Source organism: Solea solea, chromosome 21 (genome assembly GCF_958295425.1).
Source record: "Solea solea chromosome 21, fSolSol10.1, whole genome shotgun sequence".
Lineage (NCBI taxonomy): Eukaryota > Metazoa > Chordata > Actinopteri > Pleuronectiformes > Soleidae > Solea > Solea solea.
Genome location: NC_081154.1, coordinates 146,620 through 167,363, shown reverse-complemented (window position 1 = coordinate 167,363; position 20,744 = coordinate 146,620). Strand labels below are relative to the sequence as shown.

General features: G+C 43.6%; 1 protein-coding gene across 3 annotated transcripts; it reads left to right on the top strand.

Annotated features, from left to right (window-relative positions):
• The first annotated feature begins 872 nt into the window (after positions 1-872).
• LOC131448558 (cGMP-dependent protein kinase 1-like) lies at positions 873-20,463 on the top strand. 3 transcript variants are annotated; one of them, XM_058621129.1, is made up of 18 exons: positions 873-2,008; positions 2,442-2,608; positions 4,343-4,456; positions 8,024-8,129; positions 8,356-8,419; positions 8,575-8,652; positions 9,059-9,153; positions 9,275-9,340; positions 9,661-9,735; positions 13,882-13,978; positions 15,953-16,092; positions 16,674-16,763; positions 17,306-17,447; positions 17,523-17,686; positions 17,764-17,886; positions 17,966-18,028; positions 18,138-18,204; positions 18,422-20,463. In XM_058621129.1, exons 1-18 carry the CDS (start codon positions 1,689-1,691, stop codon positions 18,518-18,520), a joined length of 2,070 nt encoding a protein of 689 aa, XP_058477112.1. In that variant the 5' UTR covers positions 873-1,688; the 3' UTR covers positions 18,521-20,463. The 3 variants fall into 3 exon arrangements, with proteins under 3 accessions (XP_058477112.1, XP_058477113.1, XP_058477114.1); XM_058621130.1 differs by lacking the exons at positions 873-2,008; positions 2,442-2,608; positions 4,343-4,456; positions 8,356-8,419 and having other exon boundaries at positions 6,251-8,129; XM_058621131.1 differs by lacking the exons at positions 873-2,008; positions 2,442-2,608; positions 4,343-4,456; ... (4 more) ...; positions 9,275-9,340; positions 9,661-9,735 and adding an exon at positions 12,979-13,538.
• Positions 20,464-20,744: the final 281 nt, after the last annotated feature.

Genomic DNA, 20,744 nt, shown 5'->3' with positions numbered 1-20,744 from the left:
CTGTGGTTAAATAACCACAGTTAACTAACATTAGTTTACTGTTTTTTTTTTTTATGTTTTTTTAAATACTTTTTTATAAACTTAATAAAATTCATGAAACAAAATCAAGGTTTTTTTTCTTTATTCTAAAACATTACATTTTACAAAATAAAATCTGTTTTTAATAAAAATCCTCCGACTCATATTTATTTATATTTATATGTATATATTAATATTTATAATTATTTATATATTAATATTTATTTGTATAATATCTATTCATATTATATTTATTCATGTATATAGAGCTGAAACGATTAATCGATGAATCGATTATTAATCGATTACTAAATTAATCGACAACTATTTTGATAATTGACTAATCGGTTTTAAGCTTTTTTCATGATTAAAACAAGATTTCTGATTGTTTAAGCTTCTTAAATATGAATATTATCTTCATTTCTTTGCTCTGGATAACAAATAAATCATTAAAAGTCAATCATTTTGGTTTGTGGAAAAAACAAGACATTTGAGAACATCATCATTTCCAGGTTTGACGAGCACCGATCAACATTTTTTATGTTTTTCTGATATTTTATGGACCAAACGATTCATCGATTCATCGAGAAAATAATCGACAGATTAATCAATTATGAAAATAATCGTTAGTTGCAGCTCTACATGTATATAATATTTATTTATATTTATAAATGTTAATATTTATGAATGTTTACATATAAATATATGAAAATAAAACATCTGATGAACGGATGAAAAATCGTCAGATGAATGGTTTTGTAGTGAAGTGATGAATAGGAGGAGGATAAGCCCCGCCCCCTCTGGTCTAAAACCTGCTGCTCTGCGTTAAACGGATTAAACTAATGAAGCTGATTAAACGAGACCAGATCCACAGACCTGTGCCCCCTCCTCCTCTTCCTCCTCCTCGTCTTCATCATCTTCATCTTCCTCTCGCGCTGGATCAGTTTATACCTCAAACTCTCGGCTCGCGCAGCACAAACTCACGTGGACAGAGGTCTCATCGGTCCCGGTTCTGTTCGAGTCTCGGTCCACGTGGACCACGTTGTCCGCGTGTTTCCGCGCGAATCACGACACTTTTCTTTCCTCTGCGGATTCAAAGTCGCGGCTCTTTTTTTTTTTCTTCTCCAGCGGAAGAGTGAGCGGCTGCGTCCACACTGGAGACGGAGACTCTCAGTTACCTGCAAGTTTCCTCCTGCTCTCACTTTGTGTCTCAAGTGTCCACGTCTGTCCACGTCTGTTCTCTTTAAGCTAAAACGAGGATCCTGGTGGACCCTGGAGAAGAAGAAGAACCAGAGAAGAAGCTGGAGACATGAAGAAGAAGGAGGAACCTTCAAGAGCTGAGAATCTGGAGGAATCTTGGAGATTTTCTGACTGATGACTACAGTGTGAGACAACAGCTCCTGTCCTCCTGTCCTCCTATCCTCTTCCATCATCAGAATTTTGGAAATGTTTGGCTCCAGTTCAAAACCTTCACCTTGGACAACTCAAAAGATCAGTCTAGAACCTGAAAGACTTGAAGGCATCTGAGTTCTGTGGATCCCAGAACACCCAGTGAAGACCTGGGGACAGTGGGAGGAGTCAAGGACCCCCAAGATCTCACACAGAACCCGACAGAGACCCTGGGTATCCGCAGTAGTTCTGAGAACTCCTCAGCTCCCCCCTCTGGACTGATGGGCACACTGCGGGACCTGCAGTACGCTCTCCAAGAGAAGATCGAAGAGCTGCGGCAGCGGGACGCCCTGATCGACGAGCTGGAGCTGGAGCTGGACCAGAAGGACGAGCTGATCCAGCGGCTCCAGAACGAGCTGGACAAGTACCGGTCTGTGATCCGACCCGCCACCGCCCAGCAGGTCCAGGCCCAGCAGCGGAACCTGGTCCTGCAGCCGGACCAGCACCGCAGCAAGAGGCAGGCCATCTCTGCAGAACCCACGGCCTGTGACATCAGCACGCTGAGTCATGTGACCCTGCCCTTCTACCCCAAGAGTCCTGAGTAAGTCCACATCTACCTGGACCAGTGTTAAAGGGACACGTATGAGTTAGAGATTGATCTGTAAGCGCCCCCCTGCTGCTGAGAGACAGCAGCCAAACCAACCATTCACTCTCCCTACACGCACACACACACACTAAATCACTGGTTTTCTCTCTGAGGTTTGGTGTGGGAGAGTTAGTGTGTGTGTGTGTGTGTGTGTGTGTGTGTGTGGGAGAGTGAGTGAGTGAGTGTGTGTGGGAGAGTGTGTGTGTGTGGGAGAGTGAGTGTGGGAGAGTGAGTGTGTGTATGTGTGTGAGTGTGATGTTAAAATGGAGTGACAAATGTGAGGACACAGACTCTGAAGCACTGCCTCCTGTGTCCTGTAGGGGTTGGTTGGTTGTATTGATGTGATTGGCTGGAGGCTGTTAACCCCGCCCCCCTCTCGTCCTCTCAGGTCAAAGGACCTGATCAAAGACGCCATCTTGGACAACGACTTCATGAAGAACCTGGAGTTGTCTCAGATCCAGGAGATCGTGGACTGTATGTACCCGGTGGATTATGGGAAAGACGCGTGTATCATCAAAGAGGGTGACGTCGGATCACTGGTCTTTGTCATGGAAGGTGAGACACACATCTGTCCTCAGGTTGGGTCGGGTCTCGGGCCTTGGGTCTCTGGTTTCGGGCCTCGGGTCGGGTCAGTTCTCTGGTCTCGGGCCTCGGATTGGGTATCTGGCCTCAGGTCTCAGGCCTTGGGTCTGGTCTCCAGCCTCAGGTCTCAGGCCTTGGGTCTGGTCTCGGGCCTCAGGTCTCGGGCCTCAGGTCTCGGGCCTCGGGTCTCGGGTCTGGTCTCGGGCCTCAGTTTCCGGCCTCGGGCCTCGGGCCTCAGTTTCCGGCCTCGGGCCTCGGGCCTCGGCTCTGGTATCCGGCCCTTTGTTTCTCTCCCCCTTTTTTCTGCTCATTAAAGCCATTTGTTGCAGGTTGTAAATGATGTTGTGAATCAGCTGTACGCACTCACACACTCACACTCACACACACACACACACACACACACACACTCACACACATACACGCACACACACACACAGTGGATGGTTGTCATGGCAACTCCTTGGACGTTGGCTTGAAACTGTTTTCACAGAAATGTTGGAATGAGTTTGTGAAGGAAACCAAAAACAGAGGACTTCTGTTTTAGGACCAGGTTTTTACAGACAGACATGAGGCTGTTTTGGACTGAAGGTTCAGGGTAGACTTCAGCCTCCTTCAGCCTTTGATGGTTTGGTGTTGAGCTCCTTCAGTCCTTCAACAGCCGGGTCCATAGTTGTCCACAAAGCTTGGTTTTCAGCTTTGTTGCTGAGCATCAGCTCACAGCTCAGCCTCCTCAGTAGCCTCCTCAGTAGTCTCCTCAGTAGCCTACTCAGTAGTCTCCTCAATAACCTCCTCAGTAGTCTCCTCAGTACTCTCCTCAGTAGCCTACTCAGTAGTCTCCTCAATAACCTCCTCAGTAGCCTCCTCAGTAGCCTCCTCAGTAACTTCCTCAGTAGCCTACTCAGTAGTCTCCTCAATAACCTCCTCAGTAGCCTCCTCAGTAGTCTCCTCAGTAACTTCCTCAGTAGTCTCCTCAATAACCTCCTCAGTAGTCTCCTCAGTAGTCTCCTCAGTAGCCTCCTCAGTAACTTCCTCAGTAGTCTCCTCAATAACCTCCTCAGTGGTCTCCTCAGTAGCCTCCTCAGTAACTTCCTCAGTAGTCTCCTCAGTAACTTCCTCAGTAGCCTCCTCAGTAACCTCCTCAGTAACTTCCTCAGTAACCTCCTCAGTAAGCTCCTTAGTAGTCTCCTCAGTAGTCTCCTCAATAACCTCCTCAGTAGCCTCCTCAATAGCCTACTCAGTAGTCTCCTCAATAACCTCCTCAGTAGCCTCCTCAGTAGTCTCCTCAGTAACTTCCTCAGTAGTCTCCTCAATAACCTCCTCAGTAGTCTCCTCAGTAGCCTCCTCAGTAGTCTCCTCAGTAGTCTCCTCAGTAACCTCCTTGTTGAGAACTCTAACCACCACTATATAGTCTCATGCTCCTCCCAGCTGACCATGGTGCGATGTTGTACTGGTCCTGGTCTTGTTCTTGTTCTTGTTCTTGTTCTTGGTCCTGGTCTTGATCCTGGTCCTGGTCCTGGTCTTGGTCCTGGTCCTGGTCTTCACAGCCAGTCTTGCTAGATTAGAAGTGAAGGAAGAAAGATTGAGAAGAAGGAAATTACAAAGTTAATGAGGAGCAGACTCCTACACTTCCCATAATGCACCTGGATCTCACCTTCTTATGATTTGAGTATAATAATAATTAAGCTTCTCTCCCCCTCCCTCTCTCAGAGGGTAAGGTACAGGTGAGTAAAGAGAAGATGAGCTTGTGTACCATGGGACCTGGGAAAGTGTTTGGTGAACTCGCCATTCTGTACAACTGCACGAGGACAGCGACGGTCAGGAGTGAGTACTAATGACATCATCACCCTGCGTCACACTCACACACAACACATGGGCCGTTTCTCAATATCCATACTTGTGCGTACTTGTGCGTACTTGCGTACTCCCGTACTTGTGAAAACGTCATCAGCCTCAGTCCAAGTTCTGTTCCAATTCTCAAGTAAGCGAACCGCGAGGACGGTTCTCAAACCCGGAAGTGTTCTTGCTCCGCCCATTTTTACCAAGTATGCATCAGAGGTGACTTAAGCGTACTTGCGATGGCCATGTATCCCAGAATACATTTCGGCGGAGCATAGCAGCAAATAATAGAAATATAAATCTGAAATAAATATTTTTCTGTGTCCCGGAACAAAGTTTTAACATCATTTGAGGCGAGAAATGAGTCATTTAGAATTCAAACATTTGGTTTGTGTATGAAGATATGACGTATTTATAGTTTGGCAGCGACGTTTGTCGGAGGTGATCAGCTCCGCCTTTGCGGACGTTCGGCGCTCACTGTGCCCGGCACAGAGCAGCGTTACCTCGGCCTGTCCTGATGAAATGATCCGCTGGCTCAGACGTCGCTGTCATTAGATGCTCGGTGTGATCCATAGATTTGTTGTTGACGTGTTATTTGGTTTTTAATGGAAACGTTTTGACCTGAAAGTTTGAAGGTTTGTATATTGTTAATGTTTTATTTATTTTAACTTTGAATTTTAGATTTATATTAAAGTCGAGATTTATACTTAAATATAATATGTAAATATTAGATATGTATAGTATAGTATGTAGAGTAGTATATATTTGTACACGTACATATATGTCATGCATACATATATATATATACTACTCTACAATGCTGTAATATATCTATTTTCCACATTGTATTATTTGTATTGTATATTTTAATAGAAATAAATGAATAAATGAAGTTAAATATTTAAAATGTAAAAATAATAACAACATATATATGCATTTATTAAAAGTATTTCATATGTTCATTTATCAACACTGTAGGTGGCGGTAATGAGGCTGCAGCACTTGGCGCCAGCCACCATTCAAACAGCAGAACAATACATACATACTTGCATACTTGAGTATTGAGAAACAACCACATACTTGTGTACTCCCGTACTTGGCAAGTATATACTCCCAGCCTACTTCTCAAGTATATACTTCCCAAGTAAGCAAGTACATACTTGCTTACTTGAGTATTGAGAAACGGCCAGAGGCTGTGGCTGTATCTCAATATTCAAGTAAGCAAGGAGATGAGGCTAATGAGGCTGAGCCAAGTGCTGCAGCCTCATTAGCGCCACCTATGGTGTTGATAAATGAACATATGAAATACTTTTGATAAATGCATATATATGTTGTTATTATTTTAACATTTTAAATATTTAACTTCATTTATTAATTTATTTCTATTAAAATATACAATACAAATATTATAATGTGGAAAATAGATATATTACAGAATTGTAGAGTAGTATGTATATGTATATATATATATATATATATATATATACATATACACTACTCTATAAATATATAACGTGTACAAATATATACTACTCTACATATCTAATACTTACATATTATATTTTAATACAGATAAAATGACTTTAATATAAATGTAACATTCAAAGTTAAAATAAATAAAACATTAATAATATACAAACTTCCATCGCAAGTACGCTTAAGTCACCTCCGATGCATACTTGATAAAAATGGGCGGAGCCAGAACACTTCCGGGTTTGAGAACCGTTGTTCGCTTACTTGAGAATTGGAACAGCACTTGGACTGAGACTGATGACTTTTCACAAGTACGGGAGTACACAAGTACGCACAAGTACACACAAGTACGCACAAGTACGCACAAGTACACACAAGTACGCACAAGTACACACAAGTATGCACAAGTACGCACAAGTACACAAAAGTATGCACAAGTACACACAAGTATGCACAAGTACGCACAAGTACGCACAAGTATGGATATTGAGAAACAGCCTGACACTGACTGATGACATCATCACCCTGCGCTCACGAGCAGCGTCTTTCAATGTGTGTGTGTGTGTGTGTGTGGACCTCTAAGTTTTGTCAGGGTTTCCTGGTCGAGCACTTATTAAGCAGTCGTTGCTAGGCAACTGTGGTCCATCAATGAGAGCGGTTTAGTCCGTGGGTTTGATTTTTCTCGTTGTCTTCATAGCTGCTTTTGATTGTGTTTCGCTGTCACAGATTAATAATCCCTCAGTTTTATCCTCCACATGACGGTCGTTTGACTCTCTCATGATTCATGCTAATGTAGCATGCTAACATTCAGTCAAAGTTTAATACATGTCAGTGTAGCACTCCTGTTAGCAGTAGTAGCATCAGAGTTATCAGAGAACTTTCCCAGTTCCAACTTCCAAGCACCTATTTAAATGGAACACACACCCAGCATTAGCATTACGGGCTATAGTAGCATCAGCGTTGTAACAGTTCCTGGAAGTTACAGCCACTTTAACAATTAGTGTTAGCACTCGCACTAGCTAGGTGTAGCAGAGTGTTATTAGTAGTGACATGTTTTTGTTAGCAGTGGGAGCTAACAACACATGTAAGCAGTGTTAGCAGTGGGAGCTAACAACACATGTTAGCTTAGCTTTCAGACTTTTTTCTGTGATTCAGCCTGGACCAGGTTTAAGGTTAGACCTGGTTTTAAGGCTCAAGTTCAGCTGAAGTGTGTGTGGGTGTGTTAGAAAACTTTGACCTGACCTTTGACCTTCAACACACTTGTTAAAGTGAGTTAGGACCCTTAGTAAATCATATAGCTACTTATTTTTATTGCTGCACAGTTGCACAGTCATTTCAAATAAAAAATCTTGAATCTTTAAGTGTTAAACACACACACACTCCGGTTGTTTCCGTGGTTACAGAGACACTGGGATCTCCATGGCAACAGACAGATACCATAAAGCAGCAGGAAGAAGAAAATAAATAAATAGTTAAAGCTGTGTGTGTTTTTTCACCTCAGCTGTCAATCACAGCTTAGTCCCGCCCCCAACCCACCCACTTCATGGACTGGACCATAATTTACAAAATGGGAGGTGGAGCTGAAACTAGTGACTGAAATCTTAGTCCTAATCTTGACCAGGTCCTCTACCAGAATAAGGTTCTGCCTCATGAGGACCAGGTTTTGGTCTCCATGACGACGACTGGTCCTGACAAAATCAGTGTCACAGATAATACATGTTCTTGTAACCATGGTAACCAGCTCTGTCTAAGCATCAGTGCTTCAGTTTATGGGATGTCTGACAGTTTAATCTCCCTGCAGCTGCAGATTTGGATGTAGATTATAAATAGATATACACAAACACACACACACAAATGTGCATGTGTGTGTCTGTGTGTGTGTGCCTGTGTGTGTCTGTGTCTGTGTGAGTGCGTGTGCATGTGTGTGTGTGTGCGTGTGTGTGTGTGTGTGTGTGAGAGTGTGTGTGTGTCTGTGTGTGTGTGTGTGTGTGTGAGTGCGTGCGTGTATGTCTGTGTGTCTGTGTGTGTCTGTGTGTGTCTGCGTGTGTCTGTGTGTGTGTGTGTGTGTGTGTGTTCCAGCTCTCTCTCATGTAAAGTTGTGGGCGATCGACCGTCAGTGTTTCCAGACCATAATGATGAGAACTGGACTCATCAAACACACCGAGTATATGGACTTCCTCAAGAGGTGAGAGCACGCCCCCATGACCTGCAGACCCCGCCCACAATATTCAAACAGTCTACACCTCCTCTCTCTCTCTCTCTCTCTCTCTCTCCCTCCCTCCCCCTCTCTCTCTCCTCTCTCTCTCTCTCTCTCCCCCTCTCTCTATCTCCTCTCTCTCTCCCTCCCTCCCTCCCGCTCTCTCTTTCTATCCTCTCTCTCCTCTCTCCTCCCCCCCTCTCTCTCTCTCCAGTGTTCCATCCTTCCAGACTCTCTCAGAGGAAACTCTCAGTAAACTCGCTGATGTCATGGAGGAGGTGAGGCATTTAATAAGCCACACCCATCACCTGTGTCTCAGCGCAGGCCCCGCCTCCTTTGGAAGTTAAATTAGTTGTACACATGTTATCGGCCTGTGAAGGAGGCGGAGCCTGAAGTGAGACAAAATAATAATAAACAGTCCAATCACATGCAGACGCACTATGACGATGGCGAGTTCATCATCAGACAAGGAGCCACTGGAGACACCTTCTTCATCATCAGCAAGGGAAAGGTGACTCATCACTTCTTCTTCTGCTGACTCATCACTTCTTCTTCTGTTGACTCATCAACTGCTGACTCATCTGCTCATCTTCTGCTGACTCATCATCTGCTCATCTTCTGCTGACTCATCATCTGCTGACTCATCATCTGCTCATTTCTGCTGACTCATCTTCTGCTGTTTCATCTTCTGCTGACTCATCATCTGCTCATCTTCTGCTGACTCATCATCTGCTCATCTTCTGCTGACTCATCTTCTGCTGACTCATCATCTGCTGACTCATCATCTGCTGATTCATCTTCTGCTGACTCTCCTTCTGCTGACTCATCATCTGCTGACTCTTCATCTGCTCATTTCTGCTGACTCATCTTCTGCTGACTCATCATCTGCTGACTCATGTCAATCAACCTTTAAACAGGTGAACGTGACACAGGAGAGCTCGGCCAATCAGGAGCCGGTACATCTGCGGGCGCTCGGCCGGGGAGACTGGTTTGGAGAGAGAGCGCTGCAGGGGTAAGGTCACATGACCACTGACACAGAGACCAGAACCAGAACCCTTAAGTTCTAATACAGAATTTTACTTTTCCAAAAAGCTTTAGTTTATGTATGTGTGTGTGTCTGCGTGTGTCCACAGGGAGGACGTCAGAACAGCCAACGTTGTCGCCATGGAAACGGTCACCTGCCTGGTCATCGACAGAGAGTAAGACGTCGTGTTGGTTAGGACAGGCCATGCTCTCTAGTGGCTGATACTTGCATGTACAGTACAATCATTTCTTTCTTTATTCCTCCTCCTGACTCAGCAGCTTTTCTTCAGATTAATGCTGTGTCATGTTTTATATAGTTTGATATCATTTATGTTTCGTGCAGCTGTGTGCTGCCCCCTGCTGCACACCACTGCTTACATTCATGTTATTATAAAGACATTTGTTTATCATTTCACTTTCTGTCGTCGCTGATCAGCTGACTCTCTCTCTCTCTCTCCTGCTACGACCTGATTGGTCGTGTGTTTCTCGTCCACAGCTCATTCAAGCATCTGATTGGTGGATTAGACGACGTCTCAGGGCGAGTGTACGAGGACGCAGACGCACAAGCCAAGTGTGTTACACACCCATACACACACACGCACACACACACACACACAGTGTAACTGGATCCTCTCTGTTATATAAGTAAAGCTAAGCTAATATTAGCGTCCTCCTCTGTCAGCTGTTTTCTGTTTCTATGTTTATATTAAACACTGATCACTGAGTATTGATGATTGGTTATTGGTTATTGGTGATTGATGATTGGTTATTGTTATTGGTGATTGGTTATTGATGATTGGTTATTGGTTATTGATGATTGATGATTGGTTATAGATGATTGATGATTGGTTATTGGTTTTTGATGATTGATGATTGATGATTGGTTATTGGTTATTGGTTATTGGTTATTGGTTATTGATGATTGATGATTGATGATTGATGATTGTTATTGTTATTGATGACTGATGATGGTTATTGTTATTGATGACTGATGATTGGTTATTGGTTATTGATGATTGATGATTGGTTATAGATGATTGATGATTGGTTATTGGTTATAGATGATTGATGATTGGTTATTGGTTTTTGATGATTGGTTATTGGTTATTGATGATCGATGATGGTTATTGGTTATTGGTGACTGATGATTGGTTATTGGTTATTGATGATTGATGATGGTTATTGTTATTGATGACTGATGATTTTTTTTCTGTGTGATGGGGTCCTTGGTGACACCCTCCGGAATGATATGGCTTAGTCGAGTTGTTACATTCAAAATTAGTTTATTCTCACCGTGCCCCCAACGAACCAATGACGAAAAACAAAAAAATATTTACAAAGTAACAAAAGAAAAAAATAGATGAGAACAAAACAAAGAAACAAAATGAACTCAAGCTATTTACAGAGTTTTCTGTGCTGAACAGAGTTCATCTTTGACTCCAGCAAACAACAAAAAGAAAACAATAATATTCTTTCTTGGTTTGACCTACACTGCACCACATGTCATCAACTCTCTCCCACCTGAACAGGCTCAAAATGGTTGCCTTATAACTGTTATGCCCCTCCCACTGGGCGTTGCAAAAAAAAAACTTTCTAATTAGCCACCTCAGTCAGGTGGTCACTTTCCCGCCAAGAGCCCTATTTATCCACCCAGATAGCTACGCCCCTGTTTGGCCGAGAGCAGCGGGGGAAACATCAGCGTCTCTGGTGAGTGTGCCTGCAAGTGCGGTGAGTGTGTGTGTGTGTGTGTGGGGGGGTGTCGCTAACGAGTGTGCACCCTCGCTATGGAACTGTGGGGAATAGATTATGGTTGTGTTTGTGTCGGATGCAGAGAAACGGAACGGGACGGGGAATTGTTTGGCATGTTGCGTATGTGTGTGGCGTGTGTATGTGTGCGCAAACTGCCCTCAGTCAGTGACAGGGCCGCTTCGTCACATACTGTATAGTGTGTGTGTCTGTGTTTGTGTATTTTACTGTAAAGTGACCTTGAGTGACTGAAGGCACTTTTAAATATAAATGTTTATGATTGGTACTCGACAGAATCACCAGTGTTGAAGTTCTGTTTCAGTCCACCAGGAGGCGACGTTCACTTTTATATTTAAAATGAACTTGAATCCCGAAAAGGTCAAAGTGTGACTTTTGACCTCTGAATAAGATCCAGGTCTCCTGATCGTCCTGTGGACTGAATCTGTCTCAGGTCCAGGTCTTGCTGGACTCTGTGTCTCTGAGAGACAGGACTGACACGTTGTCCTGATGATGATGTCATCGTCATAGAGTGAGCTCACACACACATACAGGTCAGGTGTAACTGAGCCTGTGGGTCATGTGACCAAGCAGAACACAGTTGTGTCCTCATATGGTATAGATTCAATACACACACACACACACACACACACACACACAAACTAATGATAAATCACAATAAATAAGTTGTGTTTGGTTCAGGGGCAGGTGGAGGTTGTGTGTGTGTGTGTCTCACTGTCATAAACTATCTTTAGAGTGTTTATGTGTTGCTTCGTCCAATCAGCTCTCCAGTTTCAGCAGAAGTTTGATTCCAGGAAACACACACACACACACAGATTACTTGTATATATCCATATATATATGTGTGTATTTATAGTTATTTATCTCTCTATACACACAAATGAGTCTGTGTCATGTTTTGTACCACACCAAACCTCATAGAGAAAACCAGTGATTTTAGCTGCAGGGACACAGTTTTGAGTTACAACCTGTCAGGGGTGGAGTTGAACCGGTGACCATGATGTCTCTGCACACAGGGGTACCGGTCTTAACCACTGAGCCACTCCACCCCCCAAAATTAATCTGTGTCATGTTTTTTAATTGTATAATTTTGCATAATCCAAAATTTCCACTTAATTCTCATTCATTCCCATGGAAAGTTTCTGGAAATTGACCAGGAATTTTCTGCCCCTTTAGTAGTAACAGTTACAGTGAAGTCTTTTTAATTTACCTGCTGCTGCGTGGCTTTATTCTCTTCACTTAAAAACATAAACAAACCCAAACAAACATAAACAAGCATAAACTAATGTAAACAAACGTAAACAAACCTAAAGAAACGTAACAAGCAAAAACAAACGTAACAAACGTAAACAAACATAAAGAAACGTGACAAGCATAAACAAACGTAAACAAACATAAAGAAACGTAACAAGCATAAACAAACGTAAACAAACATAAAGAAACTTAACAAGCATAAACAAATGTAAACAAACGTAAACATACATAAAGAAACGTAACAAGTGTAAACAAACATAAAGAAACGTTACAAGCATAAACAAACATAAACAAACGTAACAAACGTAAACAAACGTAAACAATCATAAAGAAACGTAAACAAATGTAACAAACGTAAACAATCATAAAGAAACGTAAACAAACGTAACAAGCATAAACAAACGTAACAAACGTAAACAATCATAAAGAAACATAAACAAGCATAAACAAACGTAACAAACGTAAACAATCATAAAGAAACGTAAACAAACGTAAACAAATGTAACAAACGTAAACAATCATAAAGAAACGTAAACAAACGTAACAAACGTAAACAATCATAAAGAAACATAAACAAGCATAAACTAACGTAAACAAATGTAACAAACATAAACAAACATAAACAAACGTAAACACTGACAGATGGTGAACAGATTAAGTCCAGTGCTGAGTGACGGAGCTGCGTTCACTGGCTGCTCCTCAGAGCAATGTTTCCATCGGCTAAAAATACCAGCAGCAGAGGAGGTGGAGTCGAGGTGGTGTCGTGGTGGTGTTGGTTGCAGGGTTCTGTGAGACCGGTTGTCCTCTCACGTTGCCTTTAGACCCTGCAGGACTTGACGGGGACACAGTCTCAGTTCTGTTAGACGTTGTCCAGGTCAGATCCTCGTAAAGGTTGTAGACTAAAAGTTCCCTCTGGAGGTCGTCTGTTCAGGATTCTGACGACTTCCCGCTCCGTTCAGGACCTTTAATGCTCATAGACCTGGAGGATCTGGCAACTCCACCGCTCCGCCGGTACCAGCAGACCCAAACCCTGCACCGCGGTCCTCCATCCACCGTCCCTCACCATGTGAACTGGACGTGGAGTTCTTCCTTTGAGACGGCTCTTTTACAGACGCTGTGCCGAACGTTCTCGTGAGGACTGGACTCGTTCTCTCTGTGCTTTTACATAATAAAAGACTTTCTGTCAGATTAACATTCAGAGATGAGGGAGTTGCTTCCCATCCCGGTGCGTCAGGGGAGAGAGCGGGTCACCAGCCTCCCTGCTTCTTTGTCCTCCACCCTCTCCTTACCCATCACCTCCTTCTCCATCCAAACCTCCAAGAAGTTCCCGTTTTTCCATGTGGTCAAATGCTGCAGGTACAACAACGGGAAGATGAATCTGTAGTACCCGCTCTGATGAACGTGGTTATCCTGGTGAATGTGGTAGTCCTGGTGAACGTGGATGAACGTGGTAGTCCTGGTGAACGTGATGAACGTGGTAGTCCTGGTGAACGTGGATGAACGTGGTAGTCCTGGTGAATGTGGTAGTCCTGGTGAATCTGATGAACATGGTAGTCCTGGTGAAGGTGGTAGTCCTGGTGAATCTGATGAACGTGGTAGTCCTGGTGAACGTGATGAACGTGGTAGTCCTGGTGAACGTGATGAACGTGGTAGTCCTGGTGAACGTGGTAGTCCTGGTGAACGTGTCTCTGTGTTTCAGGTACGACGCAGAGAACGCCTTCTTCTCCACTCTGAAGCTGAACGACTTCAACATCATCGACACGTTGGGAGTCGGTGGCTTTGGACGCGTGGAGCTGGTGAGAACCATGACTAAGCAATTTGTGTTTGATGATGAAGATGACGAATCTTCATCATCATCAGTGTTCAATCAGTGATTTTAGCCGCTGGTCCTCTGCTGCCTCGTGTGGTCACTTTGTGTCACTGAGTTAAGTCTGAATGAAATATTTCAAATGCTGAATTCATTAAAATCAGACATTAGAACTTAGTGATGGAGGCAGCTGTGTGTGTGTGTGTGTGTGTGGTCTAACAGTGAGATATCATGTGACTTTTATTTGCTGAATTTTCACGTCTCATAAAACCTGGTTTTAAAACTCAAACTATCCCTTTAACTAAATTTTTCCTGTGATTGACAACTGGCACCTAGCATGATATAAAAAATAAACCATAGTGGGATGTAGCTGCTGCTCAGGAGGCGGGGTTATGTGTCACAGGAGGCAGAGTCTGAGGGGAAACCTTGCAGAGGTTTAAACAGTAAGGAATCTCTGTGCAGTCTCTCCCCATGGATGTAATATAAGAACTGGATGTAGCTCTGCCTTTCTGCCTTGAAGACAATGTTGTCATGGTGGCCACTCATGGTACTGCAACAACAAATACTCACGTAGCCCAAAAAGCAATTTTCCCTTTGAGCACAATAGTAAAAGAGACGCCTGTAAAAGTGTCCACAGAACACCTGGAGCATTGACACAGGACACCTGGACATATGGACACATGGACACCTGGACATATGGACACATGGACACATGTAGACATGGACACAGGACACATGGACACCTGGACACAGACATGCATAGATGTTTATATTGTACATTTTTAAATCATGTGTAAAAGTTGGTAAAGGTCATAAAAATCCCAGAAACATCTTGTTTCCAGAGAGACGTCACATGACAGCAAAGCGCGGTCATGTGACGTCTCAGGAACGGAGCTGCTGTCAGTGAACGTATGATGTGAAAACTTCATTAATTCACACTGGAACGTGAATAAATGAAGTTTTCTTTTACATTTTTTCAACAGTTTTGAGTGATTTATTTATTTATTTTTAAACTGATTATGGACGTATTAACCAGCGGCTGTGTGGATTCAGACATCGTGAACACGGGGCAGATGACCGTGTGACGACCTGAGACCACTGATGAACACATGAATTACAGTGAATGGAAAATCAAGCAAAACAACGCCATTCCTGTAACGACATATGAACTAATCGCCACAGTCAATTAAATAAACCATTAAATTGATTAGAGCTGCAACTAACGATTATTTTCATAATCAATGAATCTGTCGATTCGTTTGGTTGATAAAATCTCAGAAACAAATGTTGATCGGTATTTGTCAAACCTGGAAATGATTTCTTTGTATCAGAACAGAAACTGAAGCTGAAACAAAACTTCAGACCATTCATCCGTTATCAAAGTCGTCATCGATTAATAATGGATCGGTCGATTAATAATGGATCGATCGATTAATAATGGATCGATCGTTGGTTTACAGCCTGAAGCAAACATGACGTCAGGTCATGAACTCCGCGAGCACAAGTCAGCAGCGTTCTCCCATCATGCCTTTCACTGTTCATGGATGCGCCGAGCAAGTGGAGAATGTGGACAGCTCGTTCACAGAGCCCAGAGGCATTATGGGAGTAACAATACTGCACATGCTCTGTGGGCCGCACAACCCGCAAATAAACCCGGAAGTCGGAAAGGTTTTTGGCAACTCCAGAGGAATGAACGAAGCCAAAGGGGCGGAGCTGTCTTCAGTTCTTATAATACATCCATGCTCTCCCCTCTAACCTCTGACCTCTCTCACATAACTCTCACCCCTCCCTCACTTGCCCTTGAGAAAAAAACACACACACACACAGACACACACTCACACAGGAGGGTGTGCTAGAGCTCATATAATGTAACAAGATGAATCGTCCTAAAATAGAAGATTGTGTCACGTTCTAATAACACCACACTGGGTGTGTGTGTGTGCGTGTGTGTGTGTGTGTTCAGGTGCAGCTGAAGAACGAGGAGGTGAAGACTTTTGCGATGAAGATCCTGAAGAAGCGTCACATCGTGGACACCAGACAACAGGAACACATTCGCTCTGAGAAACACATCATGACTGAGGCTCACTGTGACTTCATCGTCAGGTCAGAGGTCACATCATCATCACCATCAACAACACGTTATTTTAACACTGTTTACACACAACTGTGTTCATGTGTTCACATTTTCACGTTATGTTGATGTTGTGTTCTGGCTGTGTTCAGTTTGTGTTGACATTGTGTTCAGTTTGTGTTGACGTTGTGTTGAAGTTGTGTTAACGTTGTGTTGTCATTGTGTTGACGTGCTGACGTGTTGACGTTGTGTTGAAGTTGTGTTGACATTGTGTTGTGCTGATGTTGTGTTGACGTTGTGTTGACATTGTGTTGCGCTGACGTAGTGTTGTGCTGAAGTTGTGTTGATATTGTGTTGTGCTGAAGTTGTGTTGACATTGTGTTGTGTTGACATTGTGTTGTGCTGACGTTGTGTTGACGTTGTGTTGACATTGTGTTGTGCTGACGTGCTGACATGCTGACGTTGTGTTGACGTTGTGTTGTGTTGACGTTGTGCTGACGTTGTGCTGACGTTGTGTTGAAGTTTTGTTCAGTTTGTGTTGTGTTGACGTTACGTTGTGTTGACGTTGTGTTGACATTGTGTTGTGCTGACGTTGTGCTGACGTTGTGTTCAGGTTGTATTGGACATTCAAAGACAGTAAATACCTGTACATGCTGATGGAGGCGTGTCTTGGAGGAGAAGTGTGGACCATCCTGAGAGACAGGTACAAACAGCTGAGTCATGGTTACACCTGAGATTTTACATTACATTACATTACATTACATGTCATTTAGCAGATGCTTTTATCCAAAGTGACTTACAATAAGTGCATTTAAACATTTGGGTACAAATAAGATCTAGAAGTAAGTAAGAGCTTCAAGTAAGCCAAACTATGAAGTGCTAGTCATAAGTGCGATATATAATTTTTTTGTCGTCGTCGTCTTAGTCAAGGTAGAGTCGGAAGAAATGTGTTTTTAGTCGGCGGCGGAAGATATGGAGGCTTTCCGCTGTCCAGATGTCGATGGGGAGCTCGTTCCACCATTTGGGAGCGAGGACAGTGAACAGTCTTGAGTTCTGCGAATGCCTCTGCGATCCTCTCAGTGAGGGGGCAGCAAGCCGGTTTGCCGATGCAGAGCGGAGTGGGCGGGCTGGGGTGTAGGTTTTGATCATGTTCTGGATGTAGGCTGGACCGGATCCGTTTGTAGCATGGAACAGACATTTTAGAACAAACACATGAAACATCACGGTGAACTTCACGTGTTTCAGAGGTTCGTTTGAAGACTCGACCACCAGGTTCTACACGGCGTGTGTAGTCGAAGCTTTGGCTTACCTTCACGCCAAAGGCATCATCTACAGAGACCTGAAGCCCGAGAACCTGATCCTGGACGGTCGAGGATATGCCAAACTGGTACACACACACACATGCTGAAATGGATCTGGAGATGTTAAGGGGTCAGGGTCAGATCTGCTTCCTCTTGTCCAGGTCGACTTTGGTTTTGCCAAGAAGATCGGCTGCTGTAAGAAGACCTGGACATTCTGCGGGACACCGGAGTACGTGGCTCCAGAGATCATCCTCAACAAAGGTCACGATGTCTCGGCAGACTACTGGTCTCTGGGCATCCTGATGTTTGAGCTGCTGACCGGCAGGTGAGCACAACCACCTGAAGAGGTCCGTAACACGTCTGTGAAGGCAGGTCCAACAGTGTGTGTGTGTGTCTGTCCAGTCCACCGTTCTCAGGTCCAGATCCGATGAAAACCTACAACATCATACTGAGAGGCATCGACATGATCGAGTTCCCCAAAAAGATGACCAAGAATGCCGGCAACCTCATCAAGAGGCTCTGCAGGTAGGGGGCGCTCTCTGTTGGACTTTGATGGACTTGTTTGTGTGTTTGTTGTCCAGAGTGAAAGTGTTTGTGTCCACAGAGATAATCCGTCAGAGAGACTTGGGAATCTGAAGAACGGAGTCAAAGACATCCAGAAACACAAGTGAGACCAGCATCCACTTACTTTTGTCCACACAGGTGACGGTGTTTTTAAACCTGGACTGATCTGTGTGTGTGTGTGTGTGTGTGTGTGTGTTTGTGTGGGTTCTCAGGTGGTTTGAAGGCTTTAACTGGGAAGGTCTAAGGAAAGGAACTCTGACTCCACCCATCACTCCTGATGTGAGTTGTTAGTCTAAAACAAAAGTGATGGTGAAAGCTAATGCTAAACAATCAGCACTTTCACGACACTTTGTTACAAACTGTGTTTACTGTTGCGTTCTAGTGGAACTTGAATATTCAACCTTAAGAACGTTGATCAATAAAACAATAATAAATGTTTCATCTTCTTCATCATTGATTGATTTTAATTGTCCTCAATCTTCATCCTTCTGTCCAGGTGTCCTCTCCGACTGACACCAGTAACTTTGACAGTTTTCCTGAAGACACAGACGAACCGCCTCCAGACGACAACACCGGCTGGGACTATGACTTCTAAAGCTCCGCCCCCAGCTCACACCAAATCACGAAGCCTGCAAAGATGAAGAAGTGGACGTTTCAACAAGACTCTGTGGAGCCTTTAATGGACGATTGTTGCTCCTCCCTGTGAATAAACCTTTCATTATTTGAGTGTTTGACTAAATGCAGAGGTTTGTAGATGATGGGGAGAGGAGGAGGAGCTTAACCCGAACTCAAACCCTTGTCGGTCAAACAGGACTCCTTTTGTCAATGGATCTGGACTGGTTCATGGTTCTCCAACACCTCAGAGCTGGAAATGGGACACAGAAATATCTGGAGTCCATGAAAATATTTACGACCGGTGTCATTTTGCTGGATTCTGTCAGACATCCGGAATGTTCTCAAACGTCCGGAACGTTCTCAGATGTCCGGAATGTTCTCAGGCGTCCGGAACATTCTCAGACGTCTGGAACGTTCTTAGACGTCTGGAACGTTCTTAGATGTCCAGAACATTCTCAGGCGTCCAGAACGTTCTCAGGCGCCCGGAATGGTCCGGCCAATAAAATGTGCCAGAGCAACACTTCAGTTTCCAGTCTCCAGTTTCAGTTTCTTCCAGTCTCTGGTTTCTGGCTCTAAGTTCTTCCATCCTTGGCTCAGATGTTTCCACAAAGAAGGTTTTATCAAGTTTCTGAAAGAAGCTGGTCTATGTGGAGGTGTTGGGCAGAAGTTGTCACTAAGTGTTTTAGGAGCAGGACTGGTCAAGGCCAGATCTGTAGAGACAGCAACTGTCCCTCAAGTTCCAGACCCTCAGGACCCTAGAGTTTGATCTTGTCTTCCTGAGACCAGCTGAGATCTTGGAGGGTTTCTGGACCTGGTTGAAAGTGAGTAGAAGGAACATTTACAGGTCAAACTAACCAACAGAGAACATTGCTCCAGATGAGCTTCAGCTCTGCCCCCAGATCCTTGCCAATGACATCACACTACAGAAAGTCCTCTGCAGCCAACGGAAAACCACTGAGCGACACTTGAACTTTGACCCCTCTGAGGGAGACTGTTCTGCTGCCACCTGGTGTTTGACGTCAGCAGTCCAGGCTTAGGTTCTGGACGACGTCCGACCTTCGGGTCACCGCGATGCCTTCACTTCTCGTTTCTGTTGCGGGATATTTGAAATCGGAAGACAGAAGAAGAAAATGTTTGGGTGTCAGAGGAGCTTTGCCTCCCCCTGATGAAGGATGGGAGCAGTGGTGTTAAACTTCACGATCATTCTAGTTTGGCAGCATTGTTTGCACGTGAGCGTGACATGCTTCCATTTCTTATTCTTTGTTTTCATGTGTATTGAGATTTTTGAAGCTCATGGTGTAGTTGCTGTTTTTAGACTTGATTTCAGAGTCAGCGCCACCTTCTGGCTGGTGTCAGAGATAAAAGTGTTCACTCAAAACCACAAACATCATATTCTTTATATCTATAAATTGACAAAGCTCAGATTTGAGGTGGACGTGATTCGTTGTATTGATCCAGTATTTCGTGCCCCTCTGTAAAAGTAACTGTAGTTTTTTCACTTTTATCGTCTGCTGTGATCTTTTTGTAAATCCATCAAAGATGTGATTTCTTTAAACGTTCTTTAAACTCTGCATGAAAATATTGGTGATAACAGTTTTTGCCACCACCAGAGGGCAGACTAGAGTCAAGACACCAACAAATGGGCCCAATCAAGTTTCTTTGTTTTTTGGGACGTTTACGTAAATCACTACGACGCGACGTTCAAAGTGAATAAAGATGAACGTTCAGATTAGTTTGTGCTTTATGGAAACGACAGTGATATTTTTGTATATATTGAGATGATACTGTTTCATGGATATGATGATTGTTATGTATTATTTACATGAACGCCTCAGTAGCTGCAGAGTCTCAGTTCAATAAAGCTTTATCATGTGACTGAAACAAGTTTGATCTGTTTAAATAAAAAATCATGTGAAAAAACTATGCTGTCTGTCTGTCTGGCTGTCTGTCTATCTATCTATCTATCTATCTATCTATCTATCTAATCTAATCTAACCCTCTAATCTGGGTTAAAGGTACATTATCTTAAAGGGGACATATTATGCAAAATCAACTTTTTAATCATTTAAATACTTATATTTGGGACTCTGGAGGCCCTACCAGTCGCCAAAGTGTGGTAAAAGAATACTCAGTCATGTTTTCGGGGTCCCCCTTAGTGTAAGTATAGGCGATAAAACACACGATGTTGAATTCCCTGCGCATTA